The sequence below is a fragment of the Eublepharis macularius genome, chromosome 9, assembly GCF_028583425.1.
Source record: "Eublepharis macularius isolate TG4126 chromosome 9, MPM_Emac_v1.0, whole genome shotgun sequence".
NCBI lineage: Eukaryota > Metazoa > Chordata > Lepidosauria > Squamata > Eublepharidae > Eublepharis > Eublepharis macularius.
Window position 1 is genome coordinate 7,060,546 of NC_072798.1, and position 21,520 is coordinate 7,082,065.

General features: G+C 46.7%; 1 protein-coding gene across 1 annotated transcript in view; it reads left to right on the top strand.

Annotated features, from left to right (window-relative positions):
* PLXNA4 (plexin A4) overlaps positions 1–21,520 on the top strand; it is a 749,270-nt gene that overhangs the window by 658,946 nt on the left and 68,804 nt on the right. Inside the window, exons 24-25 of the mRNA XM_054988198.1 lie at positions 1,424–1,570; positions 11,771–11,930. Of these exons, the coding sequence (XP_054844173.1) occupies positions 1,424–1,570; positions 11,771–11,930 (307 nt within the window). The remainder of the gene's footprint in view (positions 1–1,423; positions 1,571–11,770; positions 11,931–21,520) is intronic.

Below are 21,520 nucleotides of genomic sequence, written 5' to 3' on the forward strand. Positions count from 1 at the left end.
GATACCTGGCTGATACTTGGGTCCCCGGAGGAAACCTGTATCAGCTTAGCAAGGCCAATCAATAATAAAATGTGACCTCTGCTTATTGTTGATTATGTTTCGGATAATAATAATAATAATAGCAATAGCAATAATAAAGATGGTTAGAACCATGCTGTTGCAGGGATCTCAGGTTGCATATAGGGACAAAGAAGCACCCTTTGGATATCCAAAAATAGCACTGAGCTCAATCTATCCTTAGTGCTAAGTGGCGATTGTGGTCCCTCACCAAGCAGAGAACAGATTTAGATGGAAACCAGGTAGGGTTTTTTGTTAGGAACACTGGAGTGTAATTTTAGAAAACTGCTAGCGAGGCAGAGCTCCACACTTGAGCTTCCATCGTCTCCCAGAGTGATGTGAGAAGATTTATTAGAGAATCCAGGTGAAAACACAGGGGAGTGAGAAGTGGGCCAGAAGGATGGGCCGTGCCTCAGTTGTGCCTCAGTCGTGCAAATTCAGTAGAGGGGTGGTTAAGTGGTAAGACTGGGAACCTGGAGACATGTGTTCAAATCTCTCCTCATCCACCAAGTTCACAGAGGGTCTGTGATGGACAGGTCAAAATCCTGTCCGTTTCCTGTAAGCTTTAAACCTTCCCCTTTAAACCTAGCTGGTATGCTCATTGTGGTGGTAACAACTAGTCAGGGCCCTTGGAAAGAGCAGTTGGGAGTTGGAGCAAAAAGCAGATAAACTGCCATTTCCCCCTCAGATGGTGGTTAGCCACCAGTAAGGCAAGTCAGGGCACCCCTGGTCTCTGGAGTCAGGGTTTAGTTGCCAGTGCGGCCGGTTAGGGAAGACTTGGTCTCAAGAGACAGGGATTAGCCACCAGTGAGGCAAGTCAAGGAATCTTTGGTATCAGGAGACTGAGGGCCAAATTACAACTGACAAAAGGCACAGGTTGGACACTTGTCAGCTTCCCTCAAGTTTTGGCGGGAAATGTAGGCAGCTTGGCAGAACGTTGGACAAGTGACAGTTGAAAAGTCCATTGAACAGCAGTCGGAGAGCCAAGCTGCAAGACCAGGACGCCTACATTCCCCATCAAAACTTGAGGGAAGCTGACAAGTGTCCAACCTGTGTCAGGCGTCACTTGTAGCTTGGCCCTGAGTTAGCTGCCAGTAAGACAGGTGAGTGAAGCTTTGGTCTTAGGATACTGGGAGAGACAGAATAGAAATATCGTGATAATGAATCAACCGGCATCCAGGCAAAGAGAACTTCATTTGCAGAACAGATTCTGAACACTGAATTTTTTTGCTGGCCCAGAGTTACATCAGGGAACCGACAGCATTCAGGAAGTGGGCGGAGCATGCTTCAGAAAGATGGCGGGGGGGGTAAGCGTGCCACCTTGAAACTCTTGTGTGATGTCTCTCTTGCCTTTGCCTCCCTCCAGGAATGTGCCGGCGAGCCACTCTTCTCCCTGTTCTGTGCCATCAAGCAGCAGATGGAGAAGGGCCCCATCGATGCCATCACGGGGGAAGCCCGCTACTCCTTGAGTGAAGATAAGCTCATCCGCCAGCAGATAGACTACAAGAATCTGGTAAGCAATTGGGGGCTGTCAGCCTCTCTCTCGTCAACGTATTTCTCACTTGCTTGTTACGACCAGCGGTGGCAGCAGGAGGGGGCACCACCAGGAGGGGCAGAATGCTGGGCCAAGTGGCACTTCTCGAATGAAACGATTCATGGATCAGTTTTGTCTCCTCGCCAAACACTGCTTCTCAGGTTGCTCAAAATTGACAGGCCGTGGTCTTGGGACAGACCACAAAAACTGATTTATTCGTTTTGAAAATTTCAGTGCTGCCTCTCCAGAGACCTGCTTGAGACCGCAAAGCCAAAAGAATGCAATAAAATCATTAAAAAAACAACAACCTGGATCTACAAGCCATTAAAAACGTGCCAGGGACATAAATGCAACTTAAAATGACATTTAGAAGGCTAAAATGGCATCTATAAAGCAGTCCCCAGGCTACCTGCAAACTATAAAAACAACTTTAACTGAGAAATCTGCTTCTAACCGTGCATAATTAATTTATAAAATGAATTGGCTGTTTCTTTAGCTGTGTTTAAAAGGGGATTATTCGACCTGGAACCTCCATGTTCAGAGGCAGTTTATCTCGGAAGACTGGGGGACAAATAACTGGAAGGGCTGCTATCTTCACACCCAGTTTCCTTGCAGAACCTTCTGGCCGTCTGCTGTGGGAAACATGGTACCGAAGCAGGTGGATCCTTGCTTGGTGCCTCGTTCCCCATTAACCAGGTGAGGTCATCTGCTATCCACCTCAGCCAGCAAGGGCCACCAAAAGTTGAGGTGAGGCTTTGTAGCCGGAATGTTGATGAGCAAGGGAACAGTCTGGTCATGCGGGTGAATTTGGCAAGAGGGTTGAATATCAGGGCAGTTTTGAAACCTATTGGAACTGGTTGCCCTGATCCTAACAGGTTTTAGACTAAGAGTCTCTCCACACAAGACATCTTACCCGAGTAGGATCAAGTGAAAGATTTTACACTTGTTCTCCCAGTGTGGGTACACATTCACCGATAGAGAGGCAGAGTACATTTGAATATAAGACCACACAGAACGTCAGTTGCTTGAGCATCCCCATGTAAGATGTCCTGTGTAGAGAGTGTCTAAAGCTCAGCCCTGCTAAATAGGCTTCGAAACTGGATGGCTTTATGCTATCAAGGAAACGTCATTTCTAGTGCTTGCTTTGGCACAAGCTAATTTCCATCTCTGGTTTTGAGCTACTGGACGATGATGTAGAGTTGTCAGACTGGAGGTGGTACATCTGTTTCCTCATTCCACCATGCATCTTCAAGCTAGATGACAGTCTTGGAGTTTCCCATTGGAAATGGATCCAGAGGAGTCGGCCGTGTTAGTCTGTAGTAGCAAAATAGTAAAGAGTCCAGTAGCACCTTTAAGACTAACCAACTTTATTGTAGCATAAGCTTTCGAGAGCCACTGCTCTCTTCATCAGATTTGGCTCTCGAAAGCTTATGCTACAATAAAGTTGGTTAGTCTTAAAGATGCCTTTGGATATAGACACTCGGATACTAGTCTCATATGTAGCATCTGTTGGATGCTTTTCTCCTCCAAGGAGATCTTGTCCCATTTTGGTACTGGATACGAGCAGGTCCCAGTGGACTTAAGTAGCTTGGCTCTTTTCATTTTATCTTCTTATGTTTCTCTTGGAAGTTGTATTGGGTTGGTGTTCAAAGTTAGTGTAGAGTAGAGGCTACAACAGTGAGATAAGAGCCGAGTAGACCATAGTTAGCATTTCACCCCTGGGATGAACCTGCTAGTTCTGTGGTCCCCAACCTTGTTAAGTCTGCACTTCTAACATTTTTAAGAAAGGGAAGTGAATGCCACCACAAAATGGCTGCCGTACAGATGGCTGCCGTACAATCATGAAATGGAAGGTGGTTCCAAAGCAAACATCCCCTACAAAGGAGACAGATGCTTCCAAATGGGCCTTCTCCATAGATGCAAAGGTGATGCCTTCTGGCTCTTCTGAAGTTGCTCTTACTCCAAGGAAGTGGTGGGAAGCTGGGATTGACTCACTGATTTGATGAGGACATATTGGCTGAATCCACACACCCGCAGACTGTCCCGGTGTTGTGCTAAATGTCTGCTAAACACCCAGAAGTGTAGCGTCTTTCTAGAGCAATTTCTGAATCCGGGTGTTTAGCGAACATTTAGCACAACGCCGGGATGCTCCGCGGGTGTGTGGATTCAGCCATTATTTGCTTACAGGTTCTAAGAAAGAGGTTGGTTTGGTCTTGGTCACTGGAAGAGGTTTCCAGGACCAGGGACATAAGGACATTGGTGTTTACGGCCAATCTAAGGACACGTAGCTTTGAAATATTTGCCCAGGATAATTTCAACATTTTGCTCGTCAGTCAGTTGGTGAAGAGATACCCTAATTCCAGGTTCCTTTCGAGACCCTTTGGATTTCATCCCCAAGACTGAAGAAGTAGGAAAAATAGTGGCTAACGCTCTGGTGCTCTTGAGTGATCACTGGACAAGACAGTCCCTTCCACAGCTCCTGTTTGTATTAATAGGGCTAGCACAGGAGAAATTTCTTACAGGCTTTGGGCTCCTAAGCTAATATAGGCATTTTGATGCAGACTGGTTGTGCCAAGTCTGGGAGGTCTCGTTTGATGAAAAGGAATCTTCCCCCCTCCCTCCCATTCCTTTGAATAGTGCACGGAAGCTCCCGTGCCAGGACAATACGGACACGCCTTCCTCTGCCAAAGCTTTTCTCCATCACTTGGTGTTGTTTGATGTTAATCAGCTTTTCCCTTCTTACATCTGAAGAGCAGGCAAATCTATTCTGATAGCAGATTTATAGAGATCCACTCTAGTGCGGAGATTAAAGGGCACGGATGAGGCATTTCAGTCACTCTTTTCCCTCAACCTTCTTCTTTCTGGTCATACAAACAAGTTATTTCAGGGTCTCTGAATAGAATATTATTACCCTAGCATAACAATAACAGCAGATTTTTGCTTTAAATAATTTGCTTCATCGTAGCAATACACAGATGCTATCAAGAAGAGACTCTTCTCTTCCTTCCCTGCTGACATTTCTACTTGAAATTATTCCTTCCAGTCACAATAAAGAGGGGCACCTCTTGCTACTTTGGTGCCCAATATATATAAATAAATTCATTATCTCCCCCACATTCATCCTATAAAATCCATTGCCTGGATCTCACGTAGCGATCATTTCCAGTTTTTTATTCCTGCTGTTTCAGCCCCCAACCCAAATCCCCATTTCCCCTTGTCTTGTGTGAACTGAATTTATGATTTCTTTTTTGAAACACTGAACTTTTCCTATAAAACTGATTAATCAATTGATCCGACTTGAGTCTTCGTGAGAAAGGTATCGATCTCTCGATCCATCTCTCGATAGATAGATAGATAGATAGATAGATAGATAGATAGATAGATAGATAGATAATTTGAAATATTTATAAGCTCACCTTTCTCCCTAATCCAGGGATCCAAATTGGGTGTCAACAAGCCAAAAGCATAATAAGCAAAACGTACTGAAATTCATACGTCAGCGCCTGCATTACGAACAGCTTCCCGTACAAAGTCAAGGAATACAAGGTGGTTTTTTTGGCCCAGTCTAAGAGTGAAGGGAACCTTCCTTGTACTTTCAGAAATGCCATTCCACAGACACTCAAGGCGTCATGGACTTGTTAGTGCTCACTCATGGCTGGTTGATGCTTTTCAACCCTTTAAGGAAGTTGGATGCCAAGTATGCAGGGTGAGATATGCATAATCTTTACTATATAAAAGGCGAAGTGTATTCAAGACAACTCACTGCCTACCCTGGTGTGCCACCAGAGGGCGCTGCTGTGGGCGGAAGCCAGACCTCCAGAGAGCGTGCCACGGCAGGAAGCCCAGGTCACAATCGGGCGCGCTGCAGGTGGCAATGCCCATCCCCCGCCTTCACCCAGCTGGGACCAGGTGTGGAGCAGGTGGCAATGCCCACCCACCCCCTGCTTTCACCCACCTGGGATCAGGAGTGAAGCAGGTGGCAATGCCTGCCCCCGCCATCACCCAGCTGGGATCAGAAGTGGAGCAGGTGGGCAATGCCTACCCCCACCCAGTTGGGATCAGGCACAGAGCAAGTGGCAATGCCTGCCCCCCTCACCTGGCTGAGATCAGCCACAGAGCAGGAGGAAATGCCTGCCCTCCTTCAACTAGGTGGGATCAGAAGCGGAGCAGGTGGCAATGCCCAACCCCTTCACCTGGCCAGGATCAGGTGAGGAGCAGGTGACAATGCCCACCACTCCTTCACCCAGCAGGGATCAGGAGCACAGCATAAGGCAATGCCTGCCATCCCTTCACCCAGCCTGGAGCAGGTGGCAATGCCCGCCCCTCCTTCACCCAGCCGGGATCAGGAGCGGAGCAGGAGGCAATGCCTGCCCCCCGTGCCTTCAACTGGCCAGGATCAGTTATGGAGGAGGAGGGAATGCCAGCCAGCCTGCCCTCCCCCTTCTAGAGCCCGTTGTATTTTTCCCCACAATGGGCTATGTTGCTAGTCTATCATATCTATATAAGAAATTAACATTGTATGTACACATACTGTGTGAATGGTGTATGGTACACATGCACTGCACAAACAAATCTGCAAAACCAAAAGCAAAAAGTGGTGAATAACAATAACAACAACAACAACAACAACAACAACAACAACTGGAATGTAGAAAGAGACAGCGTGGGGGACCTTTGCTTTTTCCAACATGAACTGTGCATCGATCAGTCAGCATTGATGTCCATTCACTGGGCGCATAAATGCTTTAAAAATGGCACATAAAATCTGTACAAAATGGGTAAAACACCACAAAAGAAGCAGGGGACCAAAACCATTGATAGGAGATGCGACAAAAAGAAACAACAAGAGACGATATTTGTTAGTCATCACTTGAAGATAGCCACAAAGCCAATTATCATGTTTGTCAAAAAAAACAACCGGCCAACCATGCATAGCCAAGGTTGCAGGCCCTCTCAGGACTGGATTGGGATGAGGATAGAGTTGTCTGGCTCCATCTGTCCAGAAGCAACTAATAGTGCAATCCTAAGCAGAGTTACTCCAGTCTAAGCCCATAGAAGTCAATCAGCTTAGACTGGAGTAACTCTGTCTAGGATTGCACTGGGCTCAGCAAAAATCAATCCACAAAGGAGGCATTTGTGGGACATCCCTTTTATGCCTCATTAACAGCGCCGTCGCTGCCATTACAGCCTCCCTGTTGGGCATTCACCAAGGAGACACTCCGAGTGCTTCCATCCAGGGGCAGCCGGGGAGCATGTTTGTAGAGATGTGATGTCAACAGATATTAACTGATTAGGCTGTTAGTACCAGAGACATGGGAGTGGGGGGGGGGGGAGGGGGACCACCCAGGACGTTCCAAGCCATTCAGAAACGGCGACAGGCTCAAGACGCTTTGGACAGCTTCTCTCCTCCTCCACTCCTTTCCCCATAAGGTCTTATTAGGAAATGCTTCTGACAGCCCTTTGTCACACGCTGTGACCTTTGCCCTCCGAGCATCCCTTGCCTCAACAAATGTGTAAATGAGATGCAGAGGGGGACGTGATTGGAGTGCCATTCATTGCCAACGGAGGGAAGGTTTGTACCATGGCCAGACTAGATGCAGCAAAATTAGAGAGCCCGAAGGTTAAAAGATGGGTCTCCAATGTAGGGGAATGTACTGGGGAGGAAAAGCCGGTGTGCGGAAACAGAAAATGGTACAAGAAATATATCACGGGGTTGACTTCCATATGGGAGAAGCAAAATTGAAATGGGGATTTGCAGGGGGCGGGGTTTAAACAGCTGGTACAAGTAATTCAAAATCGTCCTGCACATCAGCTGAGACCAGCTGGTAAGTTTTCTGCCAGAGGTCTCTATCCCCAACTCAATGTGTTGCACACCAACGATTTCCAGATTCCGTTTCAAGAAAAAAACGAGATCTGCCATCAAAAGTGTGACGCACCTCCAGTACATTGGCAAGATACGTCCTTCCCTGTTGAGAGCCATTCTTCACTGCTGGGAATCCTGCATATTGTTTAAACGTTGCTACAGCCGTTTCCACACGTCTTCTCCCCGTCCCCAAAAAAAGCGCAAAACTTACAGAATGACACACCTTCACAGCGCGATTTCCCGATATGACTTTGCTTCATGGCACGATGATGTCAGAAAACACGCCACGAAGCAAAGTCATAACGGAAAATCACGCCATGAAGGTGCATCGTTCTGTAAGTTTTGTGCTATTTTGGGGAGGGGGAGGTGTGCGGAAATGGCCTAGGTTTGAGGATTCAAATCTTGTCTCAGAAGCTATAGCTTTCTACAGTTTTTTTTCCCTTTCCTGTCTCCATAAAGGCTCAGAATATTTTTTTTAATGGAAAGAGATTGTCTGGATATGGAAATCTCTACAGTCCACTCTAAAGATAAGATTACACAGTTGCAATGCCTCATTTCTCTGCTCAGTCCTGCGCTTTGACCAGTGTTGTAGGTCAAAGTTTGTGCTGACCCGAATGAGATCTAAGAATTGGAATCAGTTAGTCTGAGTGAAAAGTTTGGAACACTGAAAGAAAAAGATTTTGCACATTGCTGGAGCACAGGTTCATTAATTTAAAAAAAAAAACCCTCATGAAGTGCTTTTGTTCTTAGAATGCATCTAATTGTTGGACATTTGCCTAAGGAATCACTTATCTGTGATAATTATGCAAACCACTTGGATTACCAAAGGGGAGAGAATCCTTTGGGCTGAACAATTTGATTTCTTCGGTTTGTGATTAATGTGGCGCAGTTGCAACAATATAGCTTAAAGCAAGCTGCAGATATATTTATCTGAGACTAAGGCTAACTTTCTCTCAATTTAATTTGAGGCTGACTTACGAACTAAATTTCAGTATTTAAAAGGGAGAGGGGGTAAAACCCTGAGGTACCCCAAGGTGTGTGCACCTCCATTTCACCTCTGCTTCTAAGATGTGTTAAATTTGAAAAGGGGGGTTCGTTTCATTTTTCTCCAGATTACGTTTCACCGTTCAGGTGAAAAAGAAAAATCAAAGTTGGAGTGTCTAATAAATACCTCTGCTTTGGCAGCCAAGTTTCCTTTATGCTTGGGAAATGTGAAGCAGGGCAAGGAATCTTCTCATCTGTTTGCATTTAGTTTTTAAAGGGGGGGGCTAGCTTTGTTTGGAGGGGGGGCAGCAGATCTTGATATGGAGCCAAAAACCTTCCTCATTAAGGAAACCTTTAACCTGCCAGATGCTGGAGTAAGAGGTAATTTTTAAAAGCTCTGCTGTATTCCTGAGTAATTAGATTGCGAGCGAGAGGGTAAGTCTCCAAGTTTGGGTCTGGTTGCCAAATTTGACGAAATTAGAGACTCCCTTTGGGTTTAGACATCACTGCAATTGGAAATAGGGTTACCTTTCAAAAATATTGGCTCGGCCTCCAGAAAGTGCCCGGCAGGTAGAGGCTCGGCAGTACCTGGCAAATCAGGGGTGAATCCACAGGGTTAAAATTTGCAGGAGATAGATAGATCAGGGTTAAACCTGACAGGTTATGGGTGGATCCCTAGCTGAAACTGGTCATAGATCCAGAGGAGTTAGCACGTTAGTCTGCAGTAGCAAAATAGTAGAGAGTCCAATAGCACCTTTAAGGCTAACCAACTTTATTGTAGCATAAGCTTTTGAGAGCCACAGCTCTGTTCGTCAGATCCATTGCCAGCTTTCAAGAACCACCACTCTCTTCATCAGATGCTTCTGACGAAGAAAGCTGTGGCTCTCGAAAGCTTATGCTACAATATAGTTGGTTAGTCTTAAAGGTGCTACGGGAATCTTTACTATCTAGCTGAAACTGGCAAGCGATTGGTAGATTCAGGGCTGACATTGGCAGGCTGTGGGTGGAGCAAATCCAAACCTAGGATGTGGCATCTGGGAGAATGTGAGTCCGAGTGATTTGTTTGCCCGGATTGATTTGATCAGGTGGGCAAATCTGCTGGTAGGCCTAGCATTGTGGCACCATCCTGGTAGGATAGAATGGCTCTGGGATGGGGAACAAACCTGAAGAACCGAGGCTAAAGCAGCAGCAGCAGATGGCCACAAGGTGGTTTGGGAGAGAACCATTTTGACCTCCTCCAAATAGGCATATTTTCAAATTCCGATCTCTGCCTTGACCCTGTTTTGATTTTACTTCTCCCTTGTACAGTTTGAATCCTGCATTCCTTATTGTCACACCGTTTTCTATTTCTTTGCTCTGAATTCCCACCCTGTAAAATGTACATATTTTTCATAATTATAAACTGCGTATAAAAAGTATAGAACTGGCAAACACGACAAACAAAGCTAGCAGCAGAAAGCAAAGAACTGAAACCAGTGATAAAAGTATATCCATAAAAGGAAACAAAAAACAAGTTATGCTTATCTCGGCAATCATTTTTTATTTCTTTTTTCTTTCACCCACAAATGAAATCAGCCCAAAACATGCCAGAAGGCAAAGAGCTTGGGTTATGTGTTATGTGCCATCAAGTTTCCTCCAACCTATGGCGACCCTATGAATGAAAGACCTCAAAAATGTCCCATCATTAACAAACTTGCTCAGATCCTGCAAACTGGAGGACGTGGCTTCTTTTATTGAGTCAAGCTATCTCGTTCGGGTCTTCCTCTTTTCCTACTGCCTTCCACTTCTAGCATTATTGACTTTTCCAGAGAATGTTGTCTTCTCATGATGTGACCAAAGTACAATAGGCAGAGAACACAAGACAATATTATAGATCACTGGTGACAACCATCATGGTATAATAGCTAGTGTTAGGCTAAGACTTCTGGGTTTAAATTCCCACTCTGCCAAGAAAGCCACTGGGTGACTTCTCAGCATAACATACCTCACAGGTTTGTCACAAGGGAAAAACACAGGAAAGGAGAACCATGTATGCCACCAGGATAAAAATAGGATCGATCAATCAATAATTTATTACAGCCAAAAACCAGCAAAATAAAACACACTTTCAAAAAATTAGGATTTGCCTTAGCCCTTGAGTATCCTATACACCACCTTCAGAAGGGCTCAGGCATTCAGCAGGGGCTTAAACTAGATGGTCTGTAAGGCCCCTTCCATCTCTGTGATTCTAAGATTCTACTGCCTGTCTAGGGCAACAAGAATTGGCGCTGCTAGAGTGCAGTGAAGTAACTTAGCAATGGTTGGGGGGCTGCTGGGGTATCTCAGTCCCTGTGGAAAACAGCGGTGGCCAGCTGGCTACTTGTAGCCTAGAATTGCTACTTATTAATTATTATTATTTATGTCATTTATAGTCTGCCTTTCCCACTGAGACTCAAGGCGGATTACATAGTGTGAGATTAGTACTGTCAAAATCAAGGACATCTCAATAAATAATGTTATCGGGTAAATAAATGCAAGTTTACAAAGTCTCATAACATTAGCAAAAAAATCCAATACAGAGTTGAAGAAATGCTGGAACGGAGCATAAGCAAGTTGAGGAGTGACGTTTGACAACATAGAACTACCCAATCGGGCGATTCTTAAAGCAACAGGTAGTACATAGGAGCAGATACTTAAAGCAGCAGATAGGACGTAAGGCAACATAGTGATGAAGTCTATGGTTCCCAGGGCTTTTTTTCAGGGAAAAGAAGTGGTGGAACTCAGTGGGTTGCTGGCAAAGGGGGCAATTACTGGCAGGAGGTGGTGCCCCTGGTACCACATGCGCACGTGCGAAGTGCACACACGCTCCCAGGACCACACAATGATGTCACTTTGGGTCAGCTGGAACAAGGGGGGAGTTTTTTAAAGTGACCATGTGACCATTTTCAAGAGGTGCCGGAACTCCGTTCCACCGCGTTCCTGCTGAAAAAAAGCCCTGATGGTTCCTAACTTGTTAGTGAAGCACCTCTTTGAGACCACTTCCCTACGATACCACCCTCCTATCTGAGAAAAAAACCCTTTTGAATAATTCAGTTTTACGTCGTTTGCGGCTAGCCAAAAGGCCTAAAATGCCTATGATCCGGTACTGGCCATTAGTTGTTCACGTTTGACTTTATTTTGTGTAGTGTTCTCTTTATTTTGTGTCATTTTCTCTGCTTCCAAGAGCAGAGAGAATAAATTTCGCTGAGGATACCAAAGCCAACTCATTACTGTTTTGTTTTATCTGTTGTGGAATGGCTCCCTGGCTCAAATTGTCCTCTTGTGACTTCCTCTTCATCAACTTCCCCTTGCAGGTTCTGAGCTGTGTGAACCCTGATAACGTAAACAGCCCTGAGATCCCGGTGAAGATCCTGAACTGCGATACCATCACCCAGATCAAGGAGAAGATCCTTGACGCCATCTTCAAGAACGTCCCTTGCTCCCACCGTCCGAAAGCCGCTGACATGGATCTAGGTATGTGGGCACCTGGTGGAATCGATGGAGCCAGATGTTCGTCGAGGCCATGGGCAAGTTCACATTACCATGTAGGCAGGTGGTGGCAGTGGGGTTTGCTTCTAGCCGCAGCAGCCTATGTCATGTTCATGCGCCATAAGGCACTGGCTTCAGCTTTCACCATGTCCTTCTAAACGTTTCCAGTGTTTTGCTGGTAATGTCCCAGAATGCCACACACAGTGGTACATACACACAATCACATATTTTGCAATGTCTCAGAAGAATTGCAGGACACCTGAAAGAACACATGGCATACCTCTCGGATTAAGCAATTCAGTGGTTTAGCGCAGCAATGTCTCTTAATCCCTCACTCTGGCAGTATCTTCATCCTTAATTCAACGGCTGGTATCTGATGTGTTGCGGGTAGTTTGGGGGATTAAGCATCTGCGAGGCTGGTGAAAGTAGCGGCAGTTGGAGGGCTTGCTATGGAGTGGTGTTGGAGAGTGCCATCAAGTCATAGCTATCTTATGGCAACCCCTGTTGGAATTTTCATGGCAAGAGGCTAACAGAGGTGGTTTGCCATTGCCTACCTTTGCAACCCTTCGTTGGAGGTCTCCCATCCAATTACTAACCAAGGCAGACCCTGCTTAGCTTCCAAAATCATCCCCTCTTAATCTTGGATTGGCATGCAAGGTTAGATCCAGACTAAGTTTTCCACTTCCATCAGCATAACAGAACATTCCTGAACCACCCCCACCCCCACCCCCAATATCTCTGAAGCCCTGAAATGCTCCTGGGCAGGGGTGGGGGAACCTTCCAGAATGGCATGAGAGGCAAATTAGGGGTCTGCAACAAGAAGGAAGAATTGGCAGAATTTACATCTCCCCTGGAAAATTTAAACTCGATCCAATCCATCATTACAATGGGAAGACGCTTTCCGAGCCCTGTGGCGCAGAATGGTAAGGTGCAGTACTGTAGCCCAAGCTCTGCTTATGACCTGAGTTCGATCCCAGCAGAAGCTGGGTTCAGGTAGCCGGCTCAAGGTTGACTCAGCCTTCTATCCTTCTGTGGTCGGTAAAATGAGTACCCAGTTTCCTGGGGGTAAAGTGTAGATGACTGGGGAAGGCAATGGCAAACTACCCAAAAACGTCGTGATGTGACGTCCCCCCATGGGTCAGTAATGACTTGGTGCTAGCACAGGGGATTATCTTTACCTTTTTCTACATCTCCCCTAGAAAATTTAAACTGGATCCAATCCATCATTACAGTGGAAAGATGCTTTCCGAGACCTTGCAATGAAATATTGGAATTTCTTGAGTGGAAAATGAAGGGTCCTATCCAGGGCTTTTTTTCTGGGAAAAGAGGTGGTGGAACTCAGTGGGTTGCCAGCACGGGGGGCAACTTTTGGTGGGAGGTGGTGCCCCTGGTACCACATGTGTGCGTGCAAAGTGCACACATGCTCCCAGGTCCAATGATGTCACTTTGGGTCAGCTGAAACAAGGGGGGAGTTTTTAAAAGTTTAAATCGCCTGCGGCGAAAATGGTCACATGGCTGGTGGCCCCGCCCCCTGATCTCCAGACAGAGGGGAGTTTACATTGCGGTGGCGTGGAGGGCACTCTAAACTCCCCTCTATCTGGAGATCAGAGGGTGGGGCCACCGGCCATGTGACCATTTTCAAGAGGTTCCGGAACTCCGTTCCACTGCGTTCCAGCTGAAAAAAAGCCCTGGTCTTTTGCAGCCAAGAAAGTAGGGGGAGAATACATGCTGTGTGGAGATGGAATCACTTAGGCTAGAAAAAACAGGTCAGGGGTTGTAAGCGTGTATATGGGTTGGTGGCGCACAAGAGGAAAGCTGAGCAACAGCTTGCAAATGGAAGCTGAAGTCATGCAAGAAGAGCTACCAAGAATAGCACCCCCACCCCAAATCTCAATTTGAAAAATCAGTCCAGAATGAGTTACTGGGGTGCTGAGAATCTGAGAAAATCTATAAGTGTCGGAGCTGGGGGTTCAGTTCTGGGTCTGGCTGTGCTGGGTTGTGGACACTTCTTCAGCAGCTTCTCTCCGTGTTTATGGACAGCACCAGCGGGTATATTAGAAGATTGCTTGTTCTGCTTTCTCCAGGACTAGCATGCTTGTTGTTAAGGCGGCGCCAGATTTGTGTGGGATTCAGTTTTCATGCAAGATGTCGTATTTCCGAGGCAAGGGAAGCTCCCATTGAAAGATGAGCCACCTTTTGCAGAAAAAAAGAGGGGGGGAATAACTTTTTGTGCCAAAAATGCAGTCATTTTTCCTCCTTTTCTTGGAAAGAACATTGCCGAGAAAAGGGGAGGCACGTGGGTCACCTCCTTTAAAGAGCCGGTGTTGTGTAGTGCTTAGAGAGTCAGTAGGGTTGGCAGGTCCCTTGAGTCCCCCAGCGGGAGACTGGGAGCCTGGCACTTACCCTGCCCTGTCCTGGGTCTTTTTCTTCATGCATGCGCACTCCTGGCTTGCATGATGATGTCACTTCCATGAAGTGATGTCATCACGTGGGTCAAAGGCGGCTGTGTGGGGCAAAGGGTGCTCCCCGAGTGGCACAATTTGGCCTGAAATGGGCCCATTATGGGGCACTGAGGGGCACGATTTGGCCTGCTCTGGCTGCGGGAGCATGCTGCGCTGCCTAGGGGTGCACCATGCTGCCGGGAGGGTGCCTTGGGGAGGGCCCCCCACTGGCCAAGTAAGTGGGCACAGGGTAGAGAAGGGTGGGAGCAGGGGATTCTCTGCCCCGGGCAGGGGATTGGCACCCCTAAGTATCAGACTAAGATCTAGGAGACCCCAGATGTGAACCCCTACATTACCATGAAAGCTTTCTGGGTGACTTTGGGCCAGGCATATAAAATGGAAGGGAGAACAATGAAAGTCATGTTGAGTCTCTGCTGGGGAGGAACGTAGGGTATAAATGAAGGAAATCAAAATAAATAAAGCGGGCCTCAGATTCACTGAATTTTAAAAAACCAGACGAGACCTTTTCATGAAGGATGAAACGATTTGCAATCAGGGCCACCCAATTTGAGCCAGGATTAACGAACACTAAATGGATATCTCTGCAGCCAGGTCTGGTAGGGACTGGTAGAAGAGAAAACCCTTTTCTACATTCAGTGATATTTGATAGTGTCAGAGGGACAGAGCTGTCAATCAACAGAGAAACCTGAAAGCACTCTGCAGCCGCCAGAACCTTCTCTGAGCACAGAGACCAAGCACAGTTCTCTGGTTGCAATTTTATGGTTCAGTTCATGCAGAAGAACAAGCTCCATTATCCTGGGCACGGACAGAAGCCTCCTTGGCCCAGTAAGAGACCTGAACGCTCCGAGGGGGAGAAAAAGTGAGAGAAAGCTAATGAAGGATTTCAGTTTTGCAAGTTGCAGGTTAGCAGCGGGGCAAAAGGAGCTACTCGGGTCATTTATGTTTCTCTCCCTGCTCTTCCCCGACCGCTCAGATGGCTCATCTACTTTGCTCATGTGGAATTTCACATTAGAAGACCTCCTTTTCTTTTCCTGAGAACTCCGTGGCAGTTTTGATGCAGCAGCAGCCCTATAATTAGGTTTGCCAACTCCGTGTTGGGAAATTCCTGGAGATTTTGAAAGTGGATCCTGGGGAGGATGAGGTTGGTGAAGAGGAGGGAACTCAGAGGGGTATAATGCCATCCACCCTCTTGACCAGCCATTTTCTCTAGTGGAAATGATCTCTGTTGTCTGGAGATCAGTTATAATTCCAGGAGATCTCTAGGTCCCACTAGAACAAAATGCCTAGCATGCTGAGAACAGTGTCTGGAAAAATTGCAACTGATTCTGAGTGAATCGGAGAGTTAGAAGGGGCATGCTGGTTGGTTCGTGCTTTTCAAATTATATCCCTGTGGTTTCCCCAAAGTATTCACAGGTGAGGAGACCAGAGATTGCTGGCATAGAACTTGGAAAAAAGGTTCAGCCTGATCTCTTTTGCAGTGAGCAGACACAGGACAGCATGAGCTGGCTCAACATTTTTATGGGCCTTTGGGCGGGAATATGATAGAACGTCTGCACCCATCCTCACCTTCCTCCATTGAAAAGGCTCTTACACCAGGTGAGGTAAGCGTTAGAGAGCCACCTGATTGTGTGAACATCCCAGGAATCATAGCTATCTTATTTTGGCACCTGTCTTTACTTGAGGATGTAAAGATGACTGCAAGTTTAGTTGCCATTGAAGGGGGATTAGATAATGGTGCCATCCTAAACAAAAGAGCAAGATTTGGGTCTGGTAGCACCTTAAAGACCAGCTAGATTTCCAGGACCACAGCTCTCTTCGTCAGATGCAACTTTATTGTAGCATAAGCTTTCGAGAACCATAGCTCTCTTCATCAGCAGCAGCTCTGACAAAGTGAGTTTGGAACCCCTGGTTTCCCAAATCCTAGTTCCATGCTCTAACCACTACACAACACTAACATTCCAAGCGGCTTGCTGGCCTTTGTTCACTCCCAGTGATCTGTCCGTGGTGCTGACCTCCTATGGCTCCTTTTGGACTCCAAGCTCTTTAGGGGCCTTAGTTCATTCCCAGTGATCTGTCCGTGGTGCTGACCACCTATGGCTCCTTTTGGACCCCAAGCTTTATAGGGGCCTTGGTTCACTCCCAGTGATCTATCCGTGGTGCTGACCACCTACGGCTCCTTTTGGACCCCAAGCTTTTTAGGGGACTTGGTTCACTCCCAGTGATCTGTCCATGGTGCTGACCACCTATGGCTCCTTTTGGACCCCAAGCTATTTAGGGGCCTTGGTTCACTCCCAGTGATCTGTCCGTGGTGCTGACCACCTATGGCTCCTTTTGGACCCCAAGCTCATTAGGGGACTTTATTCACTCCCAGTGATCTATCCGTGGTACTGACCACCTACTGCTCCTTTTGGACCCCAAGCTTTTTAGGGGACTTGGTTCACTCCCAGTGATCTGTTCGTGGTGCTGACCACCTATGGCTCCTTTTGGACCCCAAGCTCTTTAGGGGACTTTGTTCACTCCCAGTGATCTGTCCGTGGTGCTGACCACCTATGGCTCCTTTTGGACCCCAAGCTCTTTAGGGGACTTTGTTCACTCCCAGTGATCTGTCCGTGGTGCTGACCACCTATGGCTCCTTTTGGACCCCAAGCTTTATAGGGGCCTTGGTTCACTCCCAGTGATCTATCCGTGGTGCTGACCACCTACGGCTCCTTTTGGACCCCAAGCTTTTTAGGGGCCTTGGTTCACTCCCAGTGATCTGTCCGTGGTGCTGACCACCTATGGCTCCTTTTGGACCCCAAGCTCTTTAGGGGACTTTGTTCACTCTCAGTGATCTGTCCGTGGTGCTGACCACCTACGGCTCCTTTTGGACCCCAAGCTTTTTAGGGGCCTTGGTTCACTCCCAGTGATCTATCCGTGGTGCTGACCACCTATGGCTCCTTTTGGACTCCAAGCTCTTTAGGGGACTTTGTTCACTCCCAGTGATCTATCCGTGGTGCTGACCACCTATGGCTCCTTTTGGACTCCAAGCTTTTTAGGGGTCTTGGTTCACTCCCAGTGATCTGTCCGTGGCACTGACCACCTATGGCTCCTTTTGGACTCCAAGCTCTTTAGGGGCCTTAGTTCATTCCCAGTGATCTGTCCGTGGTGCTGACCACATATGGCTCTGTTTGGACCCCAGGCTCCTTAGGGGCCTTTGTTCACTCCCAGTGATCTGTCCGTGGTGCTGACTACCTTTTGTACTCAACATTGATCTTCTCTGCTTCCCTTGTGTTCCTGATCCATCTCAAGCACCCTAGCCTGGAGTAGGACGGGGCCATGCTTTCAGCAGTTTCCACATGACCGAGCGCTAAGCAGGCCCTGAATGTCATCACAATTCCTTCGCACAAGCAAGAATTAATTCCAGCAAATCCTCCTTTTGTCTTCAGTCCATGGAATTTCCATTTTCTTTCCCTTCAGATAGGTAATTGCTGCATGTGCTAAAAAAGATACACTATCTCCTGGATGGAACATAAAGAGTTCACATCAGCCATTTCCCGAGTTACCATTTACTGCTTCTGATGGGAAGGCAAGATAAAGATAATGGGATTATTCTCTTTCCAGATGGAGCAAGTGTAGCCAGTTGGATGGGAGCCCTGGTGTAGCAGACACCAGCAATTTGCTGACTTGTGAGTGACAGGGACAGAGAGGAGGGAGTGCAGGCAAACCACGTGTTTTCACTTATTGCTGCAAATAAATAGAAATGTCATCAGGGTCAACTTCTCCTGGGGATACTTTTCCCTCTCACTTCTTCACTCATAGACTTGCAGAACTCGCTGCCACCGAAGGATGGAGTGATGAACTCCAGTTTAGTTGGCTTTGAGAGGGCATTGGGCAAATTCATGGAGGAGAGGCCCATCAATGGCTATTAGCCACTATGGCTAAATGGAACCTCCATGTTCAGAGGTAGTAAACCCAATGAATAGCAGTCCCAAGGGCCAAGAGCAGGAGGTGTCTTTGGCCTTTGTAAGCCTTCTGGAGGCATCTGGTGGGCTGTTTTGATTATCAGGATGGTAGATTAGATGGACCGTGGGTCTGATTCAGCTGCTCTCCTCTTACATTCTGTCCCAGCTTCTTTACCTTTATGCATTATGTGTCTTGATATTTTGAAAATATATCCTACTTTTCTCCTGCTCACTGGAACTCAGGGTGGTTTTGGAGCAAAGTCCAAGTTTCAGTTATTTAACAAAGCAGTGAGGACAGAGAGTAAGCTGCCAACAGCTGTTTTTCCAGCTAAGACCACTTTTCCTTACTCTGCTGTTTAGGGTATCCAAGTGTAACCATGCCTCTGGAACCCTATGAGAGAAAACCAGTCTAGAGATACAGGTTCAAGTGGAAAAGAACAAGCAGGGGAAGGGTTAAGCTAGTATTGCCAGGTTCCAGTTTCCATGGTGGTGGAGAGTGCTGTCAAGTAATAGCCAACTTATGGTGACCCTTGCTGGGGTTTTCAAGGCAAGATACTAACAGAGGTGGTTTGTCATTGCCTGCCTCTGCAATAGCCACTCTGGTCTCCTTTGGAGAACTCCCATCCAATTATTAACCAAGGCTGACCCTGCTGAGCTTCCAAGATCTGATGAGAGCAGGCTTGCCTGGACTGCCCAAGTCAGGGCTAATAGAAGGGCGGAACACATTTCATGCTGATGGTTTGATAGCTTGATAGCTAGCATGCTAGCAGAGAAAATGCTCAGGGTGCTCTCATGATCACATCTGGTCACACACCAAGCTGTCTTATGCTCAGTCAGAACATCAGTCCATCAGGGCCAGTATTGTCTACTCAGACTGACAGTGGCTCTCTCCAAGGTCCACAACCTTCCCTATGAATCTACTCAGGTCCTCCTGACACATGCCAGTGGCATAATAAAAAAAGATGCTCTCTGATATTTTTCTCAGACTACTTTTGGCCTTACTAAGTTCTCTGACCAAAGTGCTATAAAAGAGGGGCCACAACCGAAAAGGAAATCTTTCAGAGGAGATCCACTCTTGACAAATGAAAACCTTCTTTAAAAGCTGCATAGGAGAGGATTTGAGCTGCGAAGTGGGAGAGCCGGTCCTTTTCTGACCTTTGTTTAGTCTCCCTCCTCCTTTCTCATGAGATTTCGCACAGCACATGAACACATGAAGTTACCTTATACTGAATCTGAGTTTCAGTCCATCAAGGTCAATATTGTCTACGGATACTGGCAGCAGCTCTCCAGAGTCTCAGGTAGAGGTCTTTCACATCACCTACCACCTGGCCCTTTCAACTGGAGATGCTGAGGATTGAAGCTGGGACCTTCTGCATGCCAAACCAATGCTCTTCCACTGAGCCACAGCCCTTCCCATATGATGTGATACCTCGTTGGATTGTTTGTTGCTGTGTTCATACCCCGTTTTCCCCTTGTGGCTCAAGGCAGCTCACAATGCCAAAATTAAAAACCAAATACAGTAAAAAAAAAAAAGCCCATTTCTCCTTCCTACAGAAAATGACTGCAGCTTAAACCCCAGTAAAAGTCCTCACAAATAAGATGACCTTCCAGTGCCTCCTAAAAGATTCTAAAGACAGTGCCCCCTTCTCCTCCTCAGGGAGCCCAATATAGAGATTAAGGGGACTCTAGTGAACCCCAAGCTGGCCATGTTAAGGAGAGGGAACAGCTAGAAAGCGGCAACCAGAAGACTACAGTTGGCACATTGGGATACACGTCAAAATAAGTGGGCAGCCATCTCCCGGTCTCCTCTATGTCTGTAGAGGGTATTGACCATCTACCACCGCCACCCCCCATATATGAGCAACCACGCATGGTTAAGCTGCACCTCCACCTCCATCACATGTTGCATGGTTTTTATACGGTGAGCAGGTGTTTTATTAGAAAGCTGTGTTAATTTATTGTGATTTTATCTTGTATATTTTATCTTCTGTTGTAACCCGCCCTGAGCCTGCTTGCAGGGAGGCTGGGCTATAAATAATAACAACAACAACAACAACAGTCTGTGATCCACAAAACCACCAGAGCTGCTGGGCCTTGGAGGACTAAGCTTTCTTGGAAGCACCTCTGCATGAAAGAATCAATATGCAGTTTAAGAGCAAGATTTGGGTCCAGTAGCACCTTAAAGACCAACTCGATTTCCAGAGTATGAGCTTTTGAGAGTCAAAGCTCCCTTTGTCAGACACAAAGAGTGGGAAAAGGTAGGGTTCTTTATAATTCGTGCACCCTTGCTCTGTAGCTATCTGCCCGACCCCTCTAATTTGCAATCCCCCTCCCACCCTCTGCCTGGAGTATAAAAACTTCTACCTTTTCCCACTCTTTTTATCTGACGAAGGGAGCGCTGACTATCGAAAGCTCATTCTTTGGAAATCGAGTTGGTCTTTAAGATGCTACTGGACCCAAATCTTGCTCTTCTACTGCAGACCAACACGGCTACCCGCCTGAAACTATCTCTGTGCGGTGGAAAGAGAATGCGCTGACACATCAGCCAGTTAAACTGGGGTTGCGTTTGCTTGAGCAGCAGCCAGGAGAGATTCAGAGACTTTTTGTCTGGGAGAACAAAGAAATCCCCAAGAAAAGAAGAAAAGCACATGTACGGCCTAGTCAGCACTGATCCTTTGCAGGGATGAGCAGATTTCCCTGTTCCATTTTTTTAATTGTTCCAGGAGTTAACTTTCCCCCCCTTTCTTCTGAATGAGATTTAAATAGTGAGGCTTTTCATACTGGAGCACATACACTGCTCCATCGGTTTCACTTCCTTATGTTCAAATGAATCCACACACACACACCCCACAGTATCACTGATATACATACATGCAACAATGAAACACTGCAGCTAAGCAATCCTGATGGGATTGTATTTCAGATTGCACTGAGATTTCTATGTGTGATTTTTGCAAATGTGCTCATGATCTCTCGCTGTTGGATAAAGCACTGTGCTCCAAGAAATGTGCTGCAGTCATATGTACAGTCATATAAAGATTGCTTTTTCCCAGTGTTTTAGCCAGTGCTGGGAAATAACATCAGGGGGGAAGGCCTCAGCTTCTATGGTCTGTTTGCTTTGCCTTTCAGGGCAAGTGGTTGGCCACTGTGTGAAGCAAGATGATAAATCATA